Source organism: Fringilla coelebs, assembly GCF_963513975.1.
Source record: "Fringilla coelebs genome assembly, chromosome: 24".
Classification (NCBI taxonomy): domain Eukaryota; kingdom Metazoa; phylum Chordata; class Aves; order Passeriformes; family Fringillidae; genus Fringilla; species Fringilla coelebs.
Window position 1 is genome coordinate 7,487,463 of NC_140050.1, and position 24,531 is coordinate 7,511,993.

Sequence of the window (24,531 nt, forward strand, 5' to 3'; positions counted from 1 at the left end):
TTTCCTCCATAGGTGCCAATGTACTGCTCTGTTTGTAGCTTTTTAAAGCAACAATTAACAATTCCTTTGCAAATTGGACACTTTCTGGTGAGGTGTGCCAAAATTACCTGTCACAAATTCCAAAGCCGTCCCAGGGCAATGCCTGTGCTGCACAGAGAGCGAGCAGCTCTGGCTGTGGGACACGGGAATTCCGTGCTGTGCCCCCGGTCCCGCTGTCCCCCCAATCCCCACTGTCCCCCCGGTCCCGCCGTCCCCAATCCCCACTGTCCCCCCTGTGTCCCCCCAGTCCCCACTGTCCCCCCAGTCCCGCCATCCCCAATCCCCGCTGTCCCCCCCGGTCCCCGCTGTCCCCCCGTGTCCCCCCAGTCCCGCCATCCCCAATCCCCGCTGTCCCCCCCCCATCCCCGCTGTCCCCCCGGTCTCCGCTGTCCCCGCTGTCCCCCCGGTCCCGCCATGCCCCGCCCGGCCGCGCGGGGGCGCGCGCGCTCGCCGCTCCCCCATTGGCGCAGCGCGGCCGCAGCGCCCCCGCCCAGCGCTGTGCGGCTCCTCACGTCCTCACTGCCCCGCCTCGCGCCCGACAGGCACCGCGCGCCGCCAATCAGCGCTCGCCGGGCGGCCGTCTCGCCCAATGGCCGCTTGGGGGCGGGCCGCCGGCGGCAGAAGGCGGCGTGCGATTGGTAGAAAGCGCCTGAGCGACGAGAGCGATGCCCGCTGCCCCGCCCACCCGTAGGCGGGCCGTCGCTCCGCGCCACCGGCCAATCAGCGTTCGCGCTCGCCTTGTTATTCGGCGATCCGGCTCGCCACTGGCTGGAGCCGCCGTCCGTCCCTGGAGGCGCGGCCAATGGACGCGAGGGCGGTGCCCCGCGCGGCCAATGGGCGCGGCGGGGAGGCGGGCGCAGGTGGTGGCCGCGGGGCGCTGCGCTCGCCTGGGCGCCCCCCCTTCGCTGCGCCCCCCGCGCCGCCGAGGGCCCCGCGCGCAGGTACGGCCGGACCGCGCCCCCGCCCCGCCACCGGCACCGCCACCGGCCCGGCCCGGCCCGGCCCCAGCCGCCCCGCGCCCCGCCGCCCCGCGCTGCGCCCCCCGCGGCGCCGGGCCCGCTCCCGGCCCCTGCCCCGGCCCCGCCGCTCCCGGCCCCGGCCCCGGCCCCGGCCCCGCCGCTCCCTTCCGGGCCCGCGGCCCCCGCGCGGCCTCCCCCGCAGGCCGGCCCGGACGGCCCCGCACGGCCCCGCCGCGCTTTGTGTGGGTGGCACCCCCGGGCAGCGGCGGCCCCGCGGGTCCCGGTGCCCGGAGCCGGGGCTGCCCGCGGGGATTCACCGCCCGCGGCGGTTCGGGCCACACGCGGCGATAAATGGCGATCCCGGGGCTCGGCTCGGGGCCGGGGGCCGGGGGCGAGCGGGAGCTGCCGCTGGCTCCGTGATTCGGTGCTGGGAAAACCGGGGGCCGGAACGTGACAGCGGCCGGGGCCGGGCTGCTCTGTCTGAGCCTTCCTCCCCCGGCGCTGTCAAAGTCTGGGCCCGGCCGCGGCGCCGCTCTCCCGGTTCTGCCGTTCCCGTGGGACTCGTGCGTGTGTGCGGGCTGACCCCGCACAGCCGCGGGCCGGGACAGCGGGCACAGCCCGGAGCCTCGGGGACAGCGGGCACAGCCCCGGGCAGGGACAGCGGGCACAGCCCCGGGACAGCGGGCACAGCCCCGGGCAGGGACAGCGGGCACAGCCCCGGGCAGGGACAGCGGGCACAGCCCCGGGCCCGGACAGCGGGCACAGCCCCGGGCAGGGACAGCGGGCACAGCCCCGGGACAGCGGGCACAGCCCCGGGCAGGGACAGCGGGCACAGCCCCGGGCCGGGACAGCGGGCACAGCCCCGGGACAGCGGGCACAGCCCCGAGCCCGGACAGCGGGCACAGCCCGGAGCCCGGACAGCGGGCACAGCCCCGGGCAGGGACAGCGGGCACAGCCCCGGGCCGGGACAGCGGGCACAGCCCCGGGTCGGGGCAGCGGGCACAGCCCCGGGCAGGGACAGCGGGCACAGCCCCGGGCAGGGACAGCGGGCACAGCCCCGGGCCTCGGGAGCTGCGGGGTCGGTGTGGCCGGGCTGTGGTGCCCGCTGCAGGGAAGATCGAGGGATGGGGTGCGGGGGGAGCCCTTCGGGAAACCCTTCCCTGGGGGCTGCAGCGGTGCCGGGGCCCGGCGTGGGGCTCAGGGCAAGGTGCTGGGCACTGCCCAGGGAATGGTCCCGGGGTGCCCGGGGGGGATTGCTGGGGGTCTGTGCAGGGCCGGGGGCTGCCCCGGGTTCTCCTGTGGGTCCCTCCCAGTTCGGGACGTTCTGGGATTCACCCAAAGGTGGTTCTTGGCTTTGGAGGGGCTCAGGAGCCGGGGTGTTGCAGGGAGGCAGCTTTGGGCCCCTTTGTACTGAAGGATGGAGGCACCGGTCAGGTGCGGCTCCATCCCTGCTCCCTTTGCCTGGGGATGGAGCTGCTGCAGGGGCTGGGCCCTGCTCTGCCCTGGGACCTTGGATCTGTGCTCCGTAACTCCTTTGAGCTGGGCCAGCAAGCATGACCCTCCCAAAACTAAGTTTCCTTTAACCAAAAAGAGTCAATTTTAAGCAGCTCCGTCCATCTGAAACCTGGCAGCATTTCACCCACAACATTGCTTATTTCCTGGGAACTTTTGCTTTTTTCTCGTCACTTTCCTTTTCCTGTTTCACTGAAATTCACAGAGTCAGGGAAACATTAAATCTAGGAACTCAAACTTACAGTTACATTTCAGCAATTGCATCAAGTAACTGTTGGAGCACGCAGTAATTGCTCTGTGACAGCAAGTTCCCGGTTCTTGGGCTTCCCTGTAACAAGAGAAGGAAGTTGGGGCGGGCTGACCAGCTCCTGCAGTGCCTGAAGGAATCCTGAAGGAATCCTGAAGGAATCCACAGCTGCTCCTGTCCCATGAGAGGCAGGAGTTCCTCCTATGCTCTGGAGATGTAGGTGGATATAAAGAGATTCCTTGTTCCAGGGCTGATGTTCACAGATGAAACATTCACTGGAGCATCTTCTGACAGGAAAATTCTGTCTAACACTCTGTGGTGGATTGTTCTTTTTATGCTGATTGGAAAAAGATAATTCCCTTGACTGGTCCCGTGGGACCAGAATATATATGGTCCTATATATAAACATGATGTGTGAAGTATGTAACAGATATACAAAAGGACATAAAATATATTTAAATATATATAAAATATATAGAAGGAGTCAGTTTTGTCAGTAAGTCAGAACACTTTGGTAAAGACCCAGAGTACACAGGTGTCACATTCCAGGTTTGGCTTTAGGATGAACCTGGGCTTTTATAAATAAAAATAAATGAGAGGTTTCACCAGCTTTTGATGGGAAGTCAAGAGCAGAATTGACTTTCAGGGAGAATCCCGGCCCTTTCCTGTAGATAATCCTGGCCAGTGGTCGTGGGAAGTGCTCACGTGTTTCCTGACACTGCTGCTCTCACTGGGAGCTGTTCTCAACTCCTGTCATGCACCCGGGAAAGATTTAGCAGATAAAGTGGGAGTTCCACAGCTCTGCAGGTGTTTTAGAGCACCCAAAATACAGACAGCTCCTGAATACTCGGAGCTATTTCCATATAAAAGGTTGTAAGAAATTTGATGTGGGTTGGGAGAACCAGTTTGGCCAGCCCTGCTGCAAGGGCTCTGTGGGGATTTCACATTTTTGCAGGCTTGTGTTTTATTTCCTCCTGGGATGTCCAGCAAACGGTGTCAGCATCAGGAGGCTCTGATTCACCTTGCAAGTTTCAGTCTCATTTTTGAGAGCAGGCAATCCACTGAGAGCAGAAATCATCTGTGAGCTGCAGGCTGAGCCACCCAGGCAGCAGGGAGGGAAAGCTCTTGGCAGTCAGGAGAAACTTGGTGTTCCTTAATTAATTCTGGGCAGTCAGGAGGGCTCGGGACCGGTGGATTTCCCCTTCCTGACTCACCAGGGCTCGGGGTGTGCTGTGGGGAAGGGTTTGCACAGCCCGTGCTGCTGCACGTTCCTTCACTGGAGCATCTGTTAATAGCAAAGATGGATGACAGCTAAATGTGTCACCACGAGTGAGGGATTTGCTTAATGGCTTTGGATGCCACAGGGATCCTCCGGGGCTGCACGGGGCGCTGCTGGAAAGAATTATTTGTCGTCTGCTGAAGAATTCAGGGGGGTTTGTCCGTTTGCAGTAGCAGCTGAAATCCTGGATGCTGCAGAAGGCTGGCAGAAATCCTGTCATTTCCCACAGGCTGGGGGATATTAATGACTTATCACTCTGGGGTATGAGAAAGGTGTTTCTCCCTTTTCAGTGGTCTCCACTAAACTGATTGTTGCTTAATAAGATTTTCTCTTTTTAACCTTTGTTCTGCACCAAGTATGTTCTGTCTTGTCACAGCTTAGGGATAGAGCCGTTTGCTACCACGGCTTAATTAATTAATTACCACGGCTTATTTTCATTTATATTTTCATAGGGTCAATCACTCTCCTTTATAGATGAGGCAGCTCCTCAGTCCTGCTCTTGCTGGATTACACAGGAGAACACTTTTGTGTTCTGCCCTTCCTTGGTCTGGGTGTGCCTCACTCATGGCAGAAGTGACCTGAAGCTTCATTATTTTTGTGCTTTGTAAGGCTCATGAACAAGGCCCAGTTCCTCAGAGAACACACACTGTCCTTTTGTTCCTGAATCTCCTGGAAATCCTGCTTTGGAATATGGCCCAAGAAGGGAATGTTGGGGGGTGGTGGGGGGCTGAGGTGATTTCTGAGGTTTTCTGAGGTTCCTTCACAGTTTTGGATACAGCCCAGGGCAATGGAGAGGCTTTGGTGAGGTTTTGGTGCAGATAAGAAGTTTTTATGAAGTTTCCCATATTTGATCTCAGTTCTGCTGGCAGAACGAGCAGCACAGCTTTGCCTGGGAGGGGTGTGTCAAGTTTGGAGCTGCAGCTTCCAGAGAGACCTGGATAAAACAGAGCTGGGAGAGATCCAAATTGTCTCATTTCACCTCCAAGCTCTGGGGTTAATTTAGGCTTTGAATTGTCACTCCCGGAGCTGCAGGTTTGGCTGGAAGGTGTGAAATGGGTGCGAGCTGGGAGGAGCCTGGGGGAAGGTGAGGAGCCTGGGGGTACCTGGGCAGGTGAGCTGGGGAGGGGCTGGGGGACCTGGGGGTACCTAGGCAGGTAAACCAGGAAGGGGCTGGGGTTCCTGGGAGTTACCTGGGCAGGTGAGGCAGGGGGTTACCTGGGTTCCTGGGGGTTACCTGGGCAGGTGAGCCAGGGGGTTACCTGAGATCCTGGGGGTTACCTGGGCAGGTGAGCCAGGGGGTTACCTGGGTTCCTGGGAGTTACCTGGGCAGGTGAGCCAGGGGCTTACCTGGGTTCCTGGGGGTTACCTGGGCAGGTGAGCCAGGGGGTTACCTGGGTTCCTGGGGGTTACCTGGGCAGGTGAGCCAGGGGGTTACCTGGGTTCCTGGGGGTTACCTGGGCAGGTGTTCTGCAGGGCTGTGCTGCAGGCTGGGGTGCCTGGGGGTTCCTGGGGGTGTCTGGGTTACCTGTCCAGGTGAGCTGCAGTTCTGCAGGGCTGTGCCAGGCTCGCAGCTCCTCTGCCCGAGCTCGGGAGCATTCCCGGGATGTGCTGGCAGCTGGAAGTGGGTCAGTGTGTCACACTCAGCCCGGGCGTTGCCTCGGGCACAAAACCAGCCCGGGGCTTCCTTTTGTATGGGCAGGGTGGTTAAAAACGCCTCGACAGCTCCATTTGATGAGGGCTTTTGTTATAAAAATCTAAAGGAGCTTAGAGAAGTTGCTGGGAACTCCAGGCTTTCTATTCTGGCAGGGTTGTGGAAGGAAAACTGGGAATGAGTCCTTATTAAAGTGTTACCTGCTGCAGGAGGCTCCTGCTTGCTTTGCAAGGTTTCTGACGTCCTTTCCTGTAGGAAGAAAGGCTGTGGGATACTTTATTTTTAACATTTGCAGTGCTGCTGCCTTGGATTGAGGTGCCATGGGCTAAAACTTGGAATTCCTGTTCAGATTCCGTGGCTCAGTCCATGTGAAGTGCCTTTTACAATACTTGTTTAAGTTGTTTTTGAAAGACTCCTGAAGCCTTGCAGTGAATGCAGTGGAGATAATAAATGCAGCAGAGGTAACTCGTGCCATGCAGCAAATTGAGCCTCCTGCAGTCCCTGGGAAGGCTGGGCCCCAGCAGTGCTTTGGGAACGGATTTGGGTGGTTTTAGGGTGAGTTTATCTTGACTTTTGAGTTTTTGAGGTTCTGATCTGGATTTAGTCAGAAATAACCATTACATGTTAACTACCTTGCCTCAGGCAATAACAAACTGTTTTAAAGTCATCCAGATTTATTGCTCTTAAATGTAACCACTTTTTTTTCCCCTTTTGAATACTGCTTGTGACTAAATAATTTTGTTGTTAGAGAAGTGTGTGAGTAACTGTGCACTTCTACAGCAAAGAGGGTGTTTTGGGGGAAAATTTTATTTTCCCTTAATGAGCTACATATGCTGCTTGATTTCAAGTACAGGAGGATCTGGAATTGTGGAGGAGTCTTGTGGAGTGTAAAATTTAATAGAAAATAACTCTCAATTTGTCACATCCCAAGCACTGTAGATCTTCATCCCTGTTGTCTCTGTTCCTCTTTCCCAAATATTTCCTCTGTTGTGTTTACTTAGCCTTTATGGAGGATGTACAAAACTCAAAGCAATTTGAATGTTAAAAATGTGATGAATTGAATCTATAAATGTTTTGGAGGGAAAGATGTTAGTTTAGATCCTTGCTGTAATTGCACAGTTGTTTAAAACTGGGCTGAGCAACAGCAAGCTTCAAATTTAAAAGTTTGCATTTTGTTTGTCTAAGTGCTGGGATGTGATTCTTGGGAATAGAGGGGAAGGAGATCAACAGTGGGGCAGCAGCAGGAACTGCTCAGAAAATCCCAACCCTTTTCCTGCAGGAAGGATTCCCAGCCCTGTCAGTCCTGTAGCAAGCTCCAGCCATTGATCTCAGCTGGGTGTCTTGGACTTTTTCTGTGCTGTACAAAGGTTTCAGTCAACAGGCGCAGGATTTCAGCCGCAGAAGTGCCTCGGTTCTCATCAGTTTTGGAAGGGAAACGTCTCCTGTAAAAGTCATTGAAATTAAAACTCAGTTCTTTGTGTGCACCGAGATCATCCCTCTGGAGACAAGTTTTTGTGCTTCCTCACAATGGTTGAAAATTAGAAGGTTTTCATAATATTTCAGGTTGTTACTCTCTCACAAAGAAACAGAATGTATCCAGCTGAGACAAATACCTCCACTCTTCAGGAGCTGGTGGGGGCTCTGAGTGCAGAATCCTTCTCAGTATTGAGAGAAGTGTTTGTTCCCCCCTGGCCCTCACCTGCAGCCCTGCCAGGGCTGGAAGGGGCTCTCAGTGTTCCCAGAACAGTCAGATCCTGCTCTGGAACCTTCCAGAGATGCTGTCAGCTCGTTAGGGCACTGCTTAATTGGGGCCATCTCCTGAAAATCCCAGATGAAGCTGCAGCCCTGTCCTGCTGCCTTGGCTGTGTGTGCTGTGTGGTCCTGGGAGCTGGGGCAGAGCTGGCCACGAGTCCTGGGACTGAGCTGGCCACGGGTCCTGGGATGGAGCTGGCCACAAATCCTGGGGCAGAGCTGGCCATGGGTCCTGGTGGCCACAAATCCTGGGACTGAGGTGGCCACGGGTCCTGGGACAGAGCTGGCCATGGGTCCTGGGATGGAGCTGGCCACAAATCCTGGGGCAGAGCTGGCCATGGGTCCTGGGATGGAGCTGGCCACGGGTCCTGGCACTGCTTTCCCAAAACACTTTGGTGCTGCCCCGTGGGAAGCACTTGGGACAGAAATTCTCCTCTCCCCAAGCTTTCCCCGGGCCTGGGTGTTCCCAGCTCCCACACCTCACTGGGGTCATGGACCTGATTCCCCCCCTCCCATGAGCCCTGGGGCCATTTTATTGTAATAGCTTAATTGGTTTGATTAGCTAAATGTACATTGTCTAGGGTAGGTGTTGAAGTGTTCTTCAGATAGGACTGCATGTGGAAAAATTTTGTGTTTTGTTGTCTCTGGACTAAAGAATTCCAGGGTGCCAGGTGATGCTGCTTGTATTGAGGCAGTAGACCTTTTAATTAATTAATTAAGCTTTGCAGGAAGTAGTTTTATCCTTTAATTAGTTGATTAAGCTTTGCATGAAGCAGTTTTTGATCTCCCTTCCTTACTGGAGCATGTATTTTCACTCTTTGCTCTGAGTTTATTGACTAAAAATTGGAATTTAGTGAGAGAATCTTGAGGGAAGGATGGGATAAAGCCTGGCTTTGGCTGTTTGTTTTGCCCTGGCTGTGGGTAAAGCTGCAGATCCTGGGAAGCCTCTCTGGAGCAGATGGTGCTGGCAGGGCTCCTGCTCAGGGTGGAATTCACTCCTGAGCCAGCTCCTGCCGGGGCTCCCCGCTCCCCCCGGGCCCTGGCATTTCCAGACCCTGCCCAAAAATAGCCCCAGTATTCCCAGAAGGTTGTGGCAGGCTTTGGGATGGTTTCTGTCCCTGTCCCCCCTCCCTGCAGCCCCTTTCCCTCCGGCTCAGCCCCGTTCTCGGGGGGATTTGAGCAAACCTCCGGCAGATGGGACCCAGCTCCCCCGGCTCATCCCAGGATTTCCTCCTTGTGCTCCTGCAGAACATTTGTGCAGGAAAGGCTCCCCCAGGCACGGATCAGTCTGCTGCTTCTCCTGCAGCGCTGCCCCTGCAGCAGCAGGGTTTGTTCTCAAAAGGCAGTTCTTGTTCCTTGCTTGGCAGGGTTGGCCATCTCCTTGGGCAGGGCCGCCCTGAGGATGCAGGGGTGGCTTAAATGGCCCTTTTGTTTCCAAGCTGTGACAATTCCTGTTGGAGACGGGAAGCATCTTGGGGTGAAGGGGGTGAAATGGTATTTTTCTCCCTCAGTTGGTTTTGCTCTGTGATTTCCTGCAATAATGGGATTCCTAGTTTGATTTTATTCTGGGCTGGGTTCTGCGTCTCTGGCTCCTGGCTTGGGAAGGGCTTTTCTGCCTGTGAGAAACTGTGATTTTCTGCATACAATTCCTTTAAAGACTCCTTGGGGAAGGATGTAAGACTTGCAGATCCTTGTTTTGAAACAAATTTGCATAAAAGTTACTGTGTAAAATTCTAATGTTTTCTGGCTTCTAAAATTTCACTCGAAACTGTTCATGCGCCTTTGAAATGAAAAGTTTTACCCAGTTAAAATGAAACCTTGGTGCCCTGGGTGTGGGGTCTGCCCACTTTAGCTGGTTTTAGTTCCAGGAGCTGGGAGCACTGGCTATGTCTGGGGCGAGTTCTGTGCCACACTCACCCATTCAAACCCAGAGCCGGGAGTGCTCCCTGCTTCATTTTGTGTTTTCCTAACACTCTGAGTACTTCCAGGAGCATCTGCAATACTTCTTGGCTGCTTTGAAATCAGTTTAAACGCACTTTAAATGCTTTTTTTCCGTGTGAAAGCCTGGCAGGAGCTGTTTCCCTGCAGTTCATCCTCCACAGCCCAGCACTGCCATCTCGTGAGTGCTCAGAGTGTGGAGCTGCTGCAGCTCCTCCTCGTGGAGAACTCCTTCGTGGGGATGTTTGCAGCTGAAATGCCACTACAACCTTTTAATATCCCTTGCAGATTTCCAGCATAACCTTTAAAAAGTCTATTTTAAAAATCGTGATTTCATCCTGAACGTTTGAAGGTTTGTTTTGGATGTTTTGGAGTTGTGTGTATGCATTTCTTGTAAGACTTGCCTGACACTTTGTTCTGTTTATGTACATTGCAAATGCAAAGTGTAATGAAGCTACATAAAAAAAAAACAACCCTTAATTTTATAATTTTTAGTGTAGTCTAGCACATGAAAAAACCCCAAATTTGGGAAAGCTGTTGGGTTTGAACCTAAACAGAAAATGGTGAAGCATTTTGGTGGAAAACTGGCGGGGTGGCAAGTTGTGCACACTGACAAAGCTGAAGGTGGTGAGGAGTTGTTATTTCTGTGACACCATCCTGGTGAGGCACCACTTTCTCTGCTGCACTGGGGGCAGATGTTAAGCCCCTGGTCTATATTTAGCCCCTCTCTGGGCTCTCGGGTGCTCCTGGTGTCAGGAGTTCCTGACTAAGTGGATTTTTGCTCGGGAGCTCCTCGTGTCCGTGTCAGAGGGTCGTTCTTGCAAATCCCCCTTGCGGGAGTCCGGGAGGAAATGAAAAATCTCTGCGGGCTTTCTGCGGAACTCCTCAGAGCTGGGAGTTAGAAACCCAAGGTTTTAACCGGTCCCTTTTCCTGCCCTTCCCTTCCCGTGTCCCGTGTGTGCAGGACTGGAGCGATGGGGTCGGAAAACCCCAGCCCGCAGAACCCTGGCTGCAAGATCATGACCTTCCGGCCCTCGCTGGAGGAGTTCCGCGACTTCGGCAGGTTCATCGCCTTCATGGAGTCCCAGGGAGCCCACCGGGCCGGCCTGGCCAAGGTGAGGGCTGGGCATGGTGAGGGCTGGGCCAGGTGAGGGCTGGGCCAGGTGAGGGCTGGGCCAGGTGAGGGGCTGGGCCAGGTGAGGGCTGGGCCAGGTGAGGGGCTGGGCATGGTCAGGGGCTGGGCAAGGTGAGGGGCTGGGCCAGGTGAGGGCTGGGCAAGGTGAAGGGCTGGGCAAGGTGAGGGCTGGGCCAGGTGAGGGCTGGGCCAGGTGAGGGCTGGGCAAGGTGAAGGGCTGGCCAAGGTGAGGGGCTGGGCATGGTGAGGGGCTGGGCCAGGTGAGGGCTGGCCAAGGTGAGGGCTGGGCCAGGTGAGGGCTGGGCAAGGTGAGGGCTGGGCCAGGTGAGGGCTGCTCGGGAGGTGGAGCTGCCTTCCGAGGGCATGAGATCTTGTTTGTGTTCATGGAGCTGAGCATGGTGTGGTTTTTGGAACACTGTACTTGGACTCTCTGGTTTGGTTATGGAGACAGGAAAGGAGAGGAGCTGCAGGGCTTTTGTAGAGCCATGGAGTGTCCTGAGTTGTGAGGATCATCCAATCCAACCCCTGTCCCTGCACAGACACCCCAACAATCCCACCCTGGGCACTCCTGAGAGCTCCTGCAGCTCTGACAGCCTCAGGGCTGGGACCATTCCCTGGGGAGCCTGAGCAGTGCCCAGCATCCTCTTCATGTGAAGCTTCTGACACAGAACTGCTTGGAAAACTCCAGGACTAAGTGGTTAGAAAGGGTATTTCTGTGGCCATGTCAGCACAGGCTGATGAGATCATTTGCTCTGACAAGGACTTGTTAGGAGTGGTGTTTAGCTGGCCTTAATAAAGCACAGTGGAGAAATAAAGCTGTTAGCCATGGAATAATTCTTATTTCTTCTAAAACACAGGTCAATTACTGGGTTTATTGCTGCTCTAAAGAGAGCTGGCTATTGATGAAGAGCTCTCTGTGGAATGTTTCCTTGTCCACTCAAGTGTACAAGCAATTACCTTCCAGGACTCTGCTAGGGAGATTATTTTAATAGAGCTTGTTGGTGACTTCCAGATACTGTAAAGAAATGACTTGACTTGTAGGATTAATCTGAGTGTTCCAGGTCAGTTTTGTGCCAGTTCAGAGCCCTCTAGGGGAAGTGGAGCCCCTCGTGCCCCCCAAACCCAGGGCTGTAGTGTCTGTGGCAGTTCCATGGCTCTGTCCCCATTGCAGTGTCAGTGACAGTTCCATGTTTCTGTCCCCATTGCAGTGTCAGTGACAGTTCCACGGTTCTGTCCCCATTACAGTGTCAGTGACAATTCCATGTTTCTGTCCCCTGCAGTGTCAGTGACAGTTCCACAGTTCTGTCCCCTGCAGTCAGTGACAGTTCCATGGTTCTGTCCCCATTACAGTGTCAGTGACAGTTCCATGGTTCTGTCCCCATTGCAGTGTCAGTGACAGTTCCACGGTTCTGTCCCCTGCAGTGTCAGTGACAGTTCCATGGTTCTGTCCCCATTGCAGTGTCAGTGACAGTTCCATGGCTCTGTCCCCATTGCAGTGTCAGTGACAGTTCCATGGTTCTGTCCCCATTGCAGTGTCAGTGACAGTTCCATGGTTCTGTCCCCTTGCAGTGTCAGTGACAGTTCCATGGCTCTGTCCCCATTGCAGTGTCAGTGACAGTTCCACGGTTCTGTCCCCTGCAGTCAGTGACAGTTCCATGTTTCTGTCCCCTGCAGTGTCAGTGACAGTTCCACAGTTCTGTCCCCATTGCAGTGTCAGTGACAGTTCCACAGTTCTGTCCCCATTGCAGTGTCAGTGACAGTTCCACGGTTCTGTCCCCATTACAGTGTCAGTGACAGTTCCATGGTTCTGTCCCCTTGCAGTGTCAGTGACAGTTCCAGAGTTCTGTCCCCTGCAGTGTCAGTGACAGTTCCATGGCTCTGTCCCCATTGCAGTGTCAGTGACAGTTCCATGGTTCTGTCCCCATTGCAGTGTCAGTGACAGTTCCACAGTTCTGTCCCCCTGCAGTGTCAGTGACAGTTCCACGGCTCTGTCCCCTGCAGTGTCAGTGACAGTTCCATGGTTCTGTCCCCTGCAGTGTCAGTGACAGTTCCATGGTTCTGTCCCCTGCAGTCAGTGACAGTTCCATGGTTCTGTCCCCTGCAGTGTCAGTGACAGTTCCATGGTTCTGTCCCCTGCAGTCAGTGACAGTTCCACGGTTCTGTCCCCTGCAGTGTCAGTGACAGTTCCACGGTTCTGTCCCCATTGCAGTGTCAGTGACAGTTCCACAGTTCTGTCCCCTGCAGTGTCAGTGACAGTTCCATGGCTCTGTCCCCATTGCAGTGTCAGTGACAGTTCCATCGCTCTCTCCCCTGCAGTCAGTGACAGTTCCATGGCTCTGTCCCCTGCAGTGTCAGTGACAGTTCCACGGCTCTGTCCCCTGCAGTCAGTGACAGTTCCACGGCTCTGTCCCCTGCAGTCAGTGACACTTCCACGGCTCTGCCCCTTTCAGGTGATCCCCCCCAAGGAGTGGAAGCCGCGGCGCACGTACGATGACATCGATGACATGGTGATCCCGGCTCCCATCCAGCAGGTGGTGACGGGCCAGTCGGGGCTCTTCACGCAGTACAACATCCAGAAGAAGCCCATGACCGTGGGCGAGTACCGGCGCCTGGCCAACAGCGAGAAGTGCGTGCCTGCGGGGCTCCGCGCGGGGTGGGGAGCTCCTGGAAGCTTTTCCTTCCCAAAGCTAGCTGCTGAGAAAATGCAGCCACATTAAATGTGGGGCATTTGGGGGGAAACTGCTTTTCCTTGAGTCTCAAACAAGTTTGTGACTTGGTGGGTTTGGTGTATCTCAGAGCTTTTTCTGAGAGTTGGTGTAGAAGGATTGTTCAAGGTCAGCATTTGGCTGAGAATCTTCCTGAAAAGAATGGCTTGGGAGCAAAAAAGGATCTCTTGGCTCTTCTGGAAAAGCTGTTCCATGGCTGGGGCAGAAATCCAAATACCGTGGGGTGCTTGGGCTGAGACTGGTGACACGAGTCTCTTCCAGAGTGCCTGGGGCTCTGCAGGGCTCTTCATCAGCTGGGATGTGCCAGCTGCAGTCTCCTCCTGGTTCCAGAGTCGGGAGTTCTCCACGGTTCTGGAGGACCCTGGCTTTCAATTAGGACTGAGTTTACGCAGTCATGGCTTTGAGCTGAAGGAGGGTGGGTTGAGATGGGATATTGGGAAAGAATTCCTGGCTGGGAGGGTGGGCAGGCCCTGGCACAGGTGCCCAGAGCAGCTGGGGCTGCCCCTGATCCCTGGCAGTGCCCAAGGCCAGGTTGGACACTGGGGCTGGAGCACCTGGGACAGTGGGAGGTGTCCCTGCCATGGCAGGGGTGGCACTGGGTGGGATTGAAGTTCCCTTCCAAGGCAGCCCATTCCAGGATAATCAGCTGTGGAGTTTTCCTGGCAGCTGAGAGCTGTGGGATAACCTCACCTCACGTCTCCATGGGGTGGGGATGCGGTGCTGCCCGTCCTGTCAGCCAGCCTGCCCCAGAGGCTTTGTGCAGAGGTGGAAAGGCAGCAATTCTGTGAATGAAAGGTGAATTGCACCCTCCCAGCTGCTGTGCTGGCTGCTCCCAGGACTCCTCCCATGCCTGTGTTCCCTGGCAGGTACTGCACCCCTCGGCACCAGGATTTTGAGGACCTGGAGCGCAAGTACTGGAAGAATCTCACCTTTGTGTCCCCCATCTATGGGGCTGACATCAGTGGCTCCCTGTATGATGCAGTAAGTGCAGTGCTTCTCCTTCATTTGTTTCAGACACGGACACTGACTTCCTTTTTGTGCTTTTCTCATTGAGGAGCAGTAATTCAGAATTTCATTGATGTAACCACCCTAAAAACCTCACTACCTTGGTGTTTTTCCTTTCATTACAAAAGGGGGACTAAAAAGTGGGACTATTATCCTGAATCTCCCCTGAGATTCAGGATAATAGTCAGTGGAAGCTGTGAAAAGCTGACTTTTAGTAGAAAAATGAGGAAAAGTGTGATTTAAACAAATTCTTTTGCAGACTGTGGCAAAAAATTGTCTATACCTTGGGTTTTGTTTCTTTTTTAAAGGAATAAAATGGAGATTTCTGCTGAAGCTCCTTAGAAAGCCAGAGAAAACCAGCATTTCAAGGAAATGGTGCTACATCAAAAATATTTTTCGAGTCTTAACATAAATAATTTGTATTTGGATTTTAAATTATTTACATTGGATTTTAAATTATTTGCATTTGGATCTTTTCCTTGTAGGCAGCTCCATTAGGATACAATGCACCTGCACACTGAATTATTTTACAATTCAAATTGTTTAAGCTTTTCCATGGTGAAATTTCATCCTCTGCTTCAAGTAATTCTGTAAATGATAAAGGTTTCTCTCTTCTTACTCTTTTTAGGCAGATAATTTAAATCTCTTCCTCTGTAGTTTTCTTTTGAGTGGGAAGTGGTTTTTTTTGGAGTGTGTTCTGATTGTGTGTGAATGCATGAGTGTCCTTTTATTATCAGTGTGGTTTAATATGGGATTAATTAGGATAAGCAGAGATATCTGAGGTGCTCAGAGCCATGCACATTGCAGGGTGCAGGGGATTTGGGGCTTGGGTGGGAGTGTCACATCCTTCCCCTGCTGTGGTCAGGGTGGGACACACCAGGCACCAGCACAGCTGGTCTCAGGTGCTTTCCTGGTTTCACCTGAAGTTCTGGGCTCAGGAGAAGGCTCTCCCCTTTGGCCACACTGGGCTGTTTCTGACCAGGGGAAGAAGATGTGGGAGGAGTGTGTTTCACCCTGAGAGTGTGCTGTGGTCACTACCAGAACAGTTAATTACTGCTGGGGTGCTGCACAGTGCCAGAGCCTCTTCAGAGGCTGCAGGAGCACCAAGGAAACCTTCCTGGCAGCAGAGGGTGTTCAGTTAATGCAGGTGGCCCCAGCAGCTGCCCCCGAGGCCCTGCAGGGAGCTGGGGGCTGGGCTTGCTGCTGGCATTCCCAGTTCAAACCATTGCTCTTGGCTTCCAGGACGTGGACGAGTGGAACATTGGCAACCTGAACACCCTCCTGGACATGGTGGAGCACGAGTGTGGCATCATCATCGAGGGGGTGAACACTCCCTACCTCTACTTTGGCATGTGGAAGACAACTTTTGCTTGGCATACGGAGGACATGGATCTCTACAGCATCAACTACTTGCATTTTGGGGAGCCCAAATCCTGGTAAGTGAGGGCTCTTGGACACCACTAAAATAGCCTTTCCCCAGCTCTGCCAAATCCCATCAGGTTTGCCTAATCTCTCGATTCCCATTTTTTCTCTCCTCTTCCCTCCTACTTTACATTTAAAAGCAATTTCACTTTCTTTCATGCTGGCTTGCTCAGAGGCCTAATTCCTGACTTTCAGCAGGATTAGGGAGACTTGTTGACATCACGATTAAAACCAGATTTCAGCACTTGGGGATTTTTGCAAACTAATGCACAGGAGAGCAAATGGGGATGGGAATGTGTGGATGCTTCAGAGGCACTGTAATAGTGAAGCACTGTTGTTCTTGCACTGTGCTCTAGGCAGGAAACATCTGTTACTTTCAAATTTCCATTATTTAAATACATAAATATGTTCACAGCTCCAGGGACAAGTTAAGTGAAAAGGTTACTTTTCCATGGTCATTTTTTGGCGTGATGGTAAAGCATTTTTCAACACTGTTGATGCATAGACTGGTTGGAAATAACTTCCCACAAAAGCAGTAGATAGTTAAGGATGAAATAAAGAATGTAGGAAGTCTGGAATAAGTTACCAAGAGCCAATATGCTCCTTTTTAAAGCAATTTAAAAGTATAAGTGCAGAGACTCAGCAACCCAGGGGAGCTGTGCTGAAGATCTTGATGTGACTAATAAATATTGACATTTGCGTGCAAATGAGAGCAGAAATGTCACAGGGAGGCTCTGCTGTCACGGTGCCCTGGCAGTGGCAGCAGCATCCTCCCACCTCTCGGGGCTATGGCTCCCGGGGGGCTCTGGGGCTTGGTGCCTGTGGCACATAAAGGCCCCCAGGAGCCAGGAGGCTGTAAATGAATGGCTCCAGTGCTCTTTGGCAGGCCTGGGGAGGGGGCAGGGAGGGGCTGACTCTCTGGAACATCGATGGGAATTTTTAAAATCCTTCCAACACATCATGAAGTCTGTTTCCCAACATTGCTGTCCTTGGGCTCGCTGTCTGAGGCAGATGCAGGAGGATTTTGCAGAGTCTCTTGTGGTACCTCTGTTAAACAAGGTGGAGCTCCAGAAATGTGGCTCTGGGTTATGACTGGGGTGTGACTGGTCCCAGGGAAAGGTTCTTCCCCCAGAGGCTGCTGGGGCACTGCCCAGGGAATGGTCCCAGCCCCAGGGCTGCCAGAGCTCCAGGAGTGTCCCAGGGCACTGCTGTGGGACAGGCTGGGATTGTTGGGGTGTCTGTGCAGGGCCTGGGCTTGGACAGGTGATCCTGTGGGTTTGCAGCTCAGAATATGATTCAGTTTGGATCCTGTCAGTTCTTCCTCCAGAGTCCCTTAATTCCAACCCTTTTTCCTGGTTCCATCTCCAGCAGATGGTGCCACAGCCCGTGGGAAGCTCCTCATCCCCTTTGCCCATGGAGCTCAGGGCCACCAGGACACTTCCAGCAGGAGCTCAGGGCCACCAGGACAGTGCCAGCAGGAGCTCAGGGCCACCAGGACAGTGCCAGCAGGAGCTCAGGGCCACCAGGACAGTGCCAGCAGGAGCTCAGGGCCACCAGGACAGTGCCAGCAGGAGCTCAGGGCTACCAGGACAGTGCCAGCAGGAGCTCAGAGCCACAGGACAGTGCCAGCAGCAGCTCAGGGCCACCAGGACACTTCCAGCAGGAGCTCAGGGCCACCAGGACACTTCCAGCAGGAGCTCAGGGCCACCAGGACAGTGCCAGCAGGAGCTCAGGGCCACCAGGACAGTGCCAGCAGGAGCTCAGAGCCACCAGGACAGTGCCAGCAGGAGCTCAGGGCCACCAGCACAGTGCCAGCAGGAGCTCAGGGCCACCAGGACAGTGCCAGCAGGAGCTCAGAGCCACAGGACAGTGCCAGCAGGAGCTCAGGGCCACCAGGACAGTCCCAGCAGGAGCTCAGGGCCACCAGCACAGTGCCAGCAGGAGCTCAGGGCCACCAGGACACTTCCAGCAGGAGCTCAGGGCCACCAGGACAGTGCCAGCAGGAGTTCAAGGCCACCAGGACAGTGCCAGCAGGAGCTCAGGGCCACCAGGACACTTCCAGCAGGAGCTCAGGGCCACCAGGACAGTGCCAGCAGGAGCTCAGGGCTACCAGGACAGTGCCAGCAGGAGCTCAGGGCCACCAGGACAGTGCCAGCAGGAGCTCAGGGCCACCAGGACAGTGCCAGCAGGAGCTCAGGGCCACCAGGACAGTGCCAGCAGCACTGGGCTGCTCCAGGAGGGGTGGCAGCAGCTGGCTGAGCTTTGGGCTGGGTTGTTGTGGTTGTTCCATCCCTTTTCCAGCCATCCTGTGTTTGGCAGAGTCGCTCCTCTGCAGCTGCCCCAGCTGGGGGAGGTGAGGGTTTTGAGGACAGGCCGTGTTTGGAGCAGAAGCTTTTCCCTTTCAGAGGAGTTTTCATGGGTGGGTGACAGTGTGTGACACAGAGGGGGCTGGCCTGGGACAGGATGCCACTGCTGGTTTGGCAGGGCTCCCTGCCCTTCCCTGGGCATCAGGCAGGAGTTTGCCACTTCCCAAGGCACTCCTTGTTCTGCACCGTGCCAGCTCCTCTCAAGAGTTCTCCAGCTCTTCTCACTGGCTGCAGAGAGTAAATCGGAGTCCCCTTGGAGCAGATCTGGAACTTTCCAGGTGCCTGAGCAGTGCTGGCAGTGAGTGCAGCTGTCCCGGAGCTCAGCTGGGGGAGCTCTTGGGCTGCACTGCTGGAACTGCAGCGCTGCAGCCTGGCTGTGCTCAGGCATGGCTGAAATGTTCCTTCTGCTTTGCTGGCACCACCTCTGTGGAAATTTCCCAGCTTCCTTCATCCTTTTTATAGACTCTGTGGCTCTGACAGTGATCATCTTGGAAGCACCTCAGGGAATAGCAGGAGTGTGGAGAGTTACAAAGTCTACCAGTTTGGGGTTGAGCTCTAAAATTAGAGGCAGAGTTATTGTTTGGCTGTCAGAGATATTTATTCAGTGGAACCAAGGACTCTGTATATTGGTAGTATCTGCTTCAAAATTGCTCGTTAAAAACCGTAACTCTTGCTTTGTGTCTCCCATAAATTATCTGGGGCTGTGGGAAGGGTGAGGAGCCACCAGCCCTGCTGCCTTCTGAAGGGAAGGGGAGAAAGGAGCTGCTTCCCTCACAGCCCTCCTTTCCAGGGGGACTTTCCCTCTGGGTGTGCTGTTCCCAGCACAGGCTCTGCTCCTCACCTTCTCACTCTGCTGCTGCTGCAGCTGGAATTGGGTCTGGCAGCTGGAGCAGGAGGCCTGGGAGGTGTGGGCACTGCCATGCAGCACCCCCAGAGCTGGGAGCAGTTGTGTAACCTCATGTGAAGCCCCTCAGGCAGGAGCTGCCAGATCCAGCCTGTCACTTGCTTTTTTCTCAAATTACACTAAAATGTCCCTCTCGCATTAGGAATTTAATTGCCACCTTTTCATGGTCTCAAACTTTTGAAATAACTGAAATGTATTTAATTCTGCAGCCCCATATTAAACCTCTGGTGATGGGAATTTTTGCTGTATCAATTATACATATTGTGTATAATTACCTCATACACTCCTGTGTGAGATCTAAAATTGAGCATATTGTCAAACGGTGCAGGCAAGAAACTGATTTGATAATGACAGGAGCAACAAAGCTGAGTGCCAGGCCTCATTCTTCATGGTTATTACGGCATTTCATTGAGGAATGGATGTGGCTCAGCCTTTGCAATTCCAAAAGAATATTTTTAGACACTGAGGTGTTCCACCAGCGCTTCCTTTTATCTCCATCAAGATGTGCAGTCCCTGCCTGGAGGCTTCCTGGTGTGGGGAAATGCTGCAGGAAACTTTGAATCTGTCTTGTGAATTTGCCTGATACACTTCAGGAGTGTAACATCTTATTTTGTCAGTACCACCCGGCTGGGTGATACAGTTATTTTTCCTGGCTATTTTGTGATCTTGCTGTACAGTAACAGTATTTAATTTCCCTTCCCTGGGTGCTGGTGGGATGTTACACTCTCCCTTCTCCCAGAAACCGCAGGTGTTAAACCAGACTGACACCGAGGAAGGTAATTGATTTTTATAAAATGTCCCTTTTCCCTTATCATGATGGATGTTTAATCCCCTTTAATTAAAACAGGGAGCCAGCTTTAGCTTTTAAGTTATATCATCTCCTCTCCAAAACACTCCCTCGCTGGAAGTGGATCATGCCTAATCTGTTTGACTTTGATATCACAAAGTACACTTTATGCCAGAACAGCAGTTTGTGTGGAATTAAGGACAAATTACCAAAGGAACTTTAAAATAATATGATTAGTAGGAAGCACTGGTCACAGATACAATTACACTCCAGAAACACTTCTGGAATTCTGTCTTGTGAAGGGACTGCAAACCTGAGAGTCCATGGAGTTACCCCAAGCCTTTGTTGGTTAAAATATTTTAGAATTTCTGCTTTCTTCCCTCCAGGTGCCCAGCGAGGCTCCCTGCGTGGGGCAAGTCCCGTCAAGGAGCAGGCAAGGAGGGCAAATCCCTGGGACAGTGGGAGGTGTCCCTGCCATGGCAGGGGTGGCACTGGGTGGGACTGAAGGTCCCTTCCACGCCCAGCCATGGGGTTCCATGGCTCTCTTGTGAGAGCTGCAGTTTGGTGCATTGCTGTATCTGGTAGTGCTGCTGTCAGCAGGGAAAGCTCACCTTCCCCAGGCCTGGGAGGCAATTCCAGCCAGGACTGGCTGTTCCACAGGGAGGCTTCTCAAAAGAGCCCCTCTGTCCTTGGCTGAGAGCCCCTCCTGGAGCAGCAGCAGATCTGAGCTGCTGAGCATCTGCCTGGTTTTATTTCTCACTCTGGTCTGCAAGAGCTGCAGCTTTCTTTGCTGAACTCTTGTCCAGTCCTCCCCTCAGGACAGGAAATGTTAATCCCTGGAAAACGCCTTGGAGGAGGAAAGTGACCCACTGCAGCCCTGGGGCTCAGCTGTGCCAGCCTCCCTGCTCACTGGCAGGGTGCTGCCCCAGCCTCCCACCAGCCCTGTGCTGCTCTGCCCCTGCCCTGACCCCCCAGATGTTCCCAGATGTGACCCCATTGCAGGCAGCTGCTCTCGTGTTTGGTCCAGCCCCGAGTGGCTGCAGGCCAGCCATGGTCCCTCCATCATTCCTTCCCTGCCCTCAGGGGCTCTGCTGGATCCCTGCAGGGCTCGGGTGTCGCTGCTTGCTGGGGTCTCAGCAGCCCTGCACCCTGGAGATGCTGAGGTTCCTTAGGCTGCCTTAGCTGGGATCACAGCTGGGATCCACAGCTGGTCCTCCACACCAGAATTTTTATTTTTCTGAGTTTCGCTTTTCCTGTTTCTTGGTGTTAGGCTGCAGAATCTTCTCCTGAATTCCCTTTCTTCCCTCAGTCCCCTAGGTCTGCATCATCTTCCATGGGAAGTGTGTGAGGTGTCCTTGCTCCTAAAAGTGTTCCAGGCCTGGCAGCAGAGGTTTGGAGGCTTTTTGGTGGAGTGGGGAGAAAGGAGAAGCAGGGAAGGCCATTTGGCTGTGATGGCAGCTCCTCACAGCTCCCACATTTCCTTCCTGCCTCTGCTGTCCCATGTAATCTGTTTTACAGCTCTGCTGTTTTGGATGGAGAAAGAGCAGAATTTATGGTGATGGTTGATTTATAGATTAACTGCAGCACCATTTGCTCTCAGGCAGATTTGGCAGAGCAAGACCCTTTTCTGTTGATAAAAGGGAGAGAGAAAGGAGCAGGGATATTCATTAAAAGGGATAAAAGGAAAGGGAGATAAAGTATGGCCAGGCAGAACAGCTTTTCACTCTCCTGACTTTTCTAAAGTGAAGGTGAAATCTGCTTTGGAATGGGCTTTCTGCCCTGAGAATCCGTGTGCAGGTGGGTTTGCTGGGGATGCATGGGAGGAGGGATGTGCTGGGATGCAGAGCTGGACCCCCTGTAATTCCCTGATAACTGAGAGCAGGAGTCATTAATCCAGCCCTGCAAGCTGCAGTCATTAGTTAATCAACACAAAGCACTCCCAGCCCAGCTCCCCAGCCCTTCTTCCTGGAGGTGGTGCTGGGGGAGAAGCATGAGGGGGTCCCTGAGCGAGGGGACAGTGCTCACTGCTGGGTGAGGGGGTCTCTGAGCGAGGGGACAGTGCTCACAGCTGGATGAGGGGGTCCCTGTCCCTGAGCGAGGGGACAGTGCTCACTGCTGGATGAGGGGGTCCCTGTCCCTGAGCGAGGGGACAGTGCTCACTGCTGGATGAGGGGGTCCCTGAGCGAGGGGACAGTGCTCACTGCTGGATGAGGGGATCCCTGAGCGAGGGGACAGTGCTCACTGCTGGATGAGGGGATCCCTGAGCGAGGGGACAGTGCTCACTGCTGGATGAGGGGGTCCCTGAGCGAGGGGACAGTGCTCACTGCTGGATGAGGGGATCCCTGAGCGAGGGGACAGTGCTCACAGCAGGATGAGGGGGTCCCTGAGCGAGGGGACAGTGCTCACTGCTGGATGAGGGGGTCCCTGAGCGAGGGGACAGTGCTCACTGCTGGGTGAGGGGGTCCCTGAGCGAGGGGACAGTGCTCACTGCTGGATGAGGGGATCCCTGAGCGAGGGGACAGTGCTCACTGCTGGGTGAGGGGATCCCTGAGCACGGGGACAGTGCTCACTGCTGGATGAGGGGATCCCTGAGCGAGGGGACAGTGCTCACTGCTGGATGAGGGGGTCCCTGAGTGAGGGGACAGTGCTCACTGCTGGATGAGGGGGTCCCTGAGCGAGGGGACAGTGCTCACTGCTGGATGAGGGGGTCCCTGAGTGAGGGGACAGTGCTCACTGCTGGGTGAGGGGGTCCCTGAGCGAGGGGACAGTGCTCACTGCTGGATGAGGGGGTCCCTGTCCCTGAGCGAGGGGACAGTGCTCACTGCTGGATGAGGGGGTCCCTGAGCGAGGGGACAGTGCTCACTGCTGGGTGAGGGGGTCCCTGAGCGAGGGGACAGTGCTCACTGCTGGGTGAGGGGATCCCTGAGCGAGGGGACAGTGCTCACTGCTGGTTTGCTTTCAGAATCCATGGGTCACCCCATTGTCCAGGACCTGAATCAGTTCTGGCTTGGATTATCTTCCCACTCGGGTGCTGCAACTGGAATAGTGGAGATTGTTCTTTTTAATAGACTCAGGGTTTTGTGGTCTTTCATTAGGCTGTTGTAGACAGATTATTAAAAGGTCATTTTTCTGCTGCAGAGGAGGCACGGGGTTTGGGGAGTTAGGACTCAGGTATTGCCTTTCTTCATTCACCCTCGTCTAACCGAGAAAATGCCGTGAAGGTCAAGCCAGACTCGGGGGTTGATGGAATCAGCTGTGGGACTTGTCTGAGGAGGCACAGACGGGTTGATCTCAGCCTCACACCCTTTCCCTCAGCTCCCTGCTGTTTGTGCTTCCCCTCCAGAGCCCTCTTTGGTTTTTATTCTCACTGCAAAAGGCACGGAATTATTTTGTGCTTTGCTGCCGTTTCACTTTCCAGTCCATGCGTTTTATGCCCATCTTTACTGAGCCCGCTCCGTTGGTCGAAATTAGAAATCTTGGAGGTTGAGGTTCATCTGTTGTACCTGACCCAGCAAAGAGGAGACCCTTCCCACCTGTGCTTCCTCTTGGCACTTTCCAGAATGACGTTAGCAGGAGGAGAGGCTGCTCTGGGGTCACAGCAGCGTCCTGGGGTGGTCCCTGTGTGGCTGCAGCCCAGCAGCCCCAGCTGGACTGAGAGAAGCAGCTCTTTGATCCAGGAAGGCTCTTGCTCCAACCATTCCTGCCTTCTGAAAGTGTCTGCTCAGAGCTGAGGCCTGGTTTGAAATGAAGATCTATGGAAGTCTGACAGGACCACAGATTGGTTTAATAACAGAGGCTTTTGAGCAGAGCGCTGGGGCTGGAGGGGAGGGAGATGTGCTTCCATGCTCCATCTCACTCCTTCAGCCTGATCTGCCTCCCCGTGGGACAATGAGCTTGCAGATTCCAGCCTGGCACAGAGCTGGAAGCAGGGCTTGGGAGGGCTGGGAGGGAGCAGGAGTGCTGCTGCAGAGCTTTGTCTTTATTCACATTTTGTTAACACGTTGGCAGAAATCAGCGGGGATTTTTTTTCTTTACTCAGCAGGGAAAATTGTCGAGGGGTGATGCCAAGTGCAGCACAAGTGAGGTTTAAAATAAGAGGAGCCCGTAGTAATGACAGCACTTAAATAGCACTCGGTGCTGTCTGAGAGCTGAGCACTCGTTAACCCCTTAATGTTCCAAGGAATAAATGTGCTGGGTTTGCATCCACTTCATTTCCAGCTGCCCAATCAGCCGCACAAAGGGGATCAAGCAGGAGAAATAAAGGAAACTTTACAAACTGTGTCAGTGATCTTTATCAAATCTCAGCTCCAACACTTGTGGCTTTGATGCTGACAAGAACACAGCTCTCACTTCAAAGCAGCTGTAGTTGGGAACGGTGCAGTTTGATGGATGAGGAGCATTAAACCTTTGGAATGCTGGATTTTTTCTCCTCAGAAAAGAAAAGTGTGTGTGTGTAGAGGCATTGCACCTCTAGCACAAGGGGTTTCCTAATCTAAGAGTATCTTTCATTAGTCATGAGCAAATTTCTTTTGTTCTGCTGGAGTCAATTATCCTGTTGTTCCCAGGAATTCGTGTTGCTGTGCCCGGTGAGGGAGGCAGCTCACACAGGTCACTTGGTACAAGGCACAGATAGCTCTGATCTCCCCTGGTTACCTTTCTTCTCCTTGTTTCTGGAGCTGAAATGAGCTATTATTTTAGAATGCAGGCTCTTTGAAGCATAATCTTTGCTTTTCTTTCTATTTGTATGGTATCCACTACAAAAACAACCAGTAATTAATAATCTGATTGCCAGTTTAGGGAAATAAATCT

General features: G+C 54.1%; 1 protein-coding gene across 2 annotated transcripts in view; it reads left to right on the forward strand.

Annotated features, from left to right (window-relative positions):
* Positions 1-881: 881 nt before the first annotated feature.
* The window catches only part of KDM4B (lysine demethylase 4B), a 73,013-nt gene continuing 49,363 nt past the window's right edge, over positions 882-24,531 (forward strand). For both annotated transcript variants that reach the window (XM_084221361.1, XM_084221362.1), the window contains exons 1-5: positions 882-980; positions 10,342-10,492; positions 12,963-13,138; positions 14,105-14,219; positions 15,486-15,679. In XM_084221361.1, coding sequence (XP_084077487.1) covers positions 10,352-10,492; positions 12,963-13,138; positions 14,105-14,219; positions 15,486-15,679 — 626 coding nt within the window. In that variant the 5' untranslated portion in view covers positions 882-980; positions 10,342-10,351. The remainder of the gene's footprint in view (positions 981-10,341; positions 10,493-12,962; positions 13,139-14,104; positions 14,220-15,485; positions 15,680-24,531) is intronic.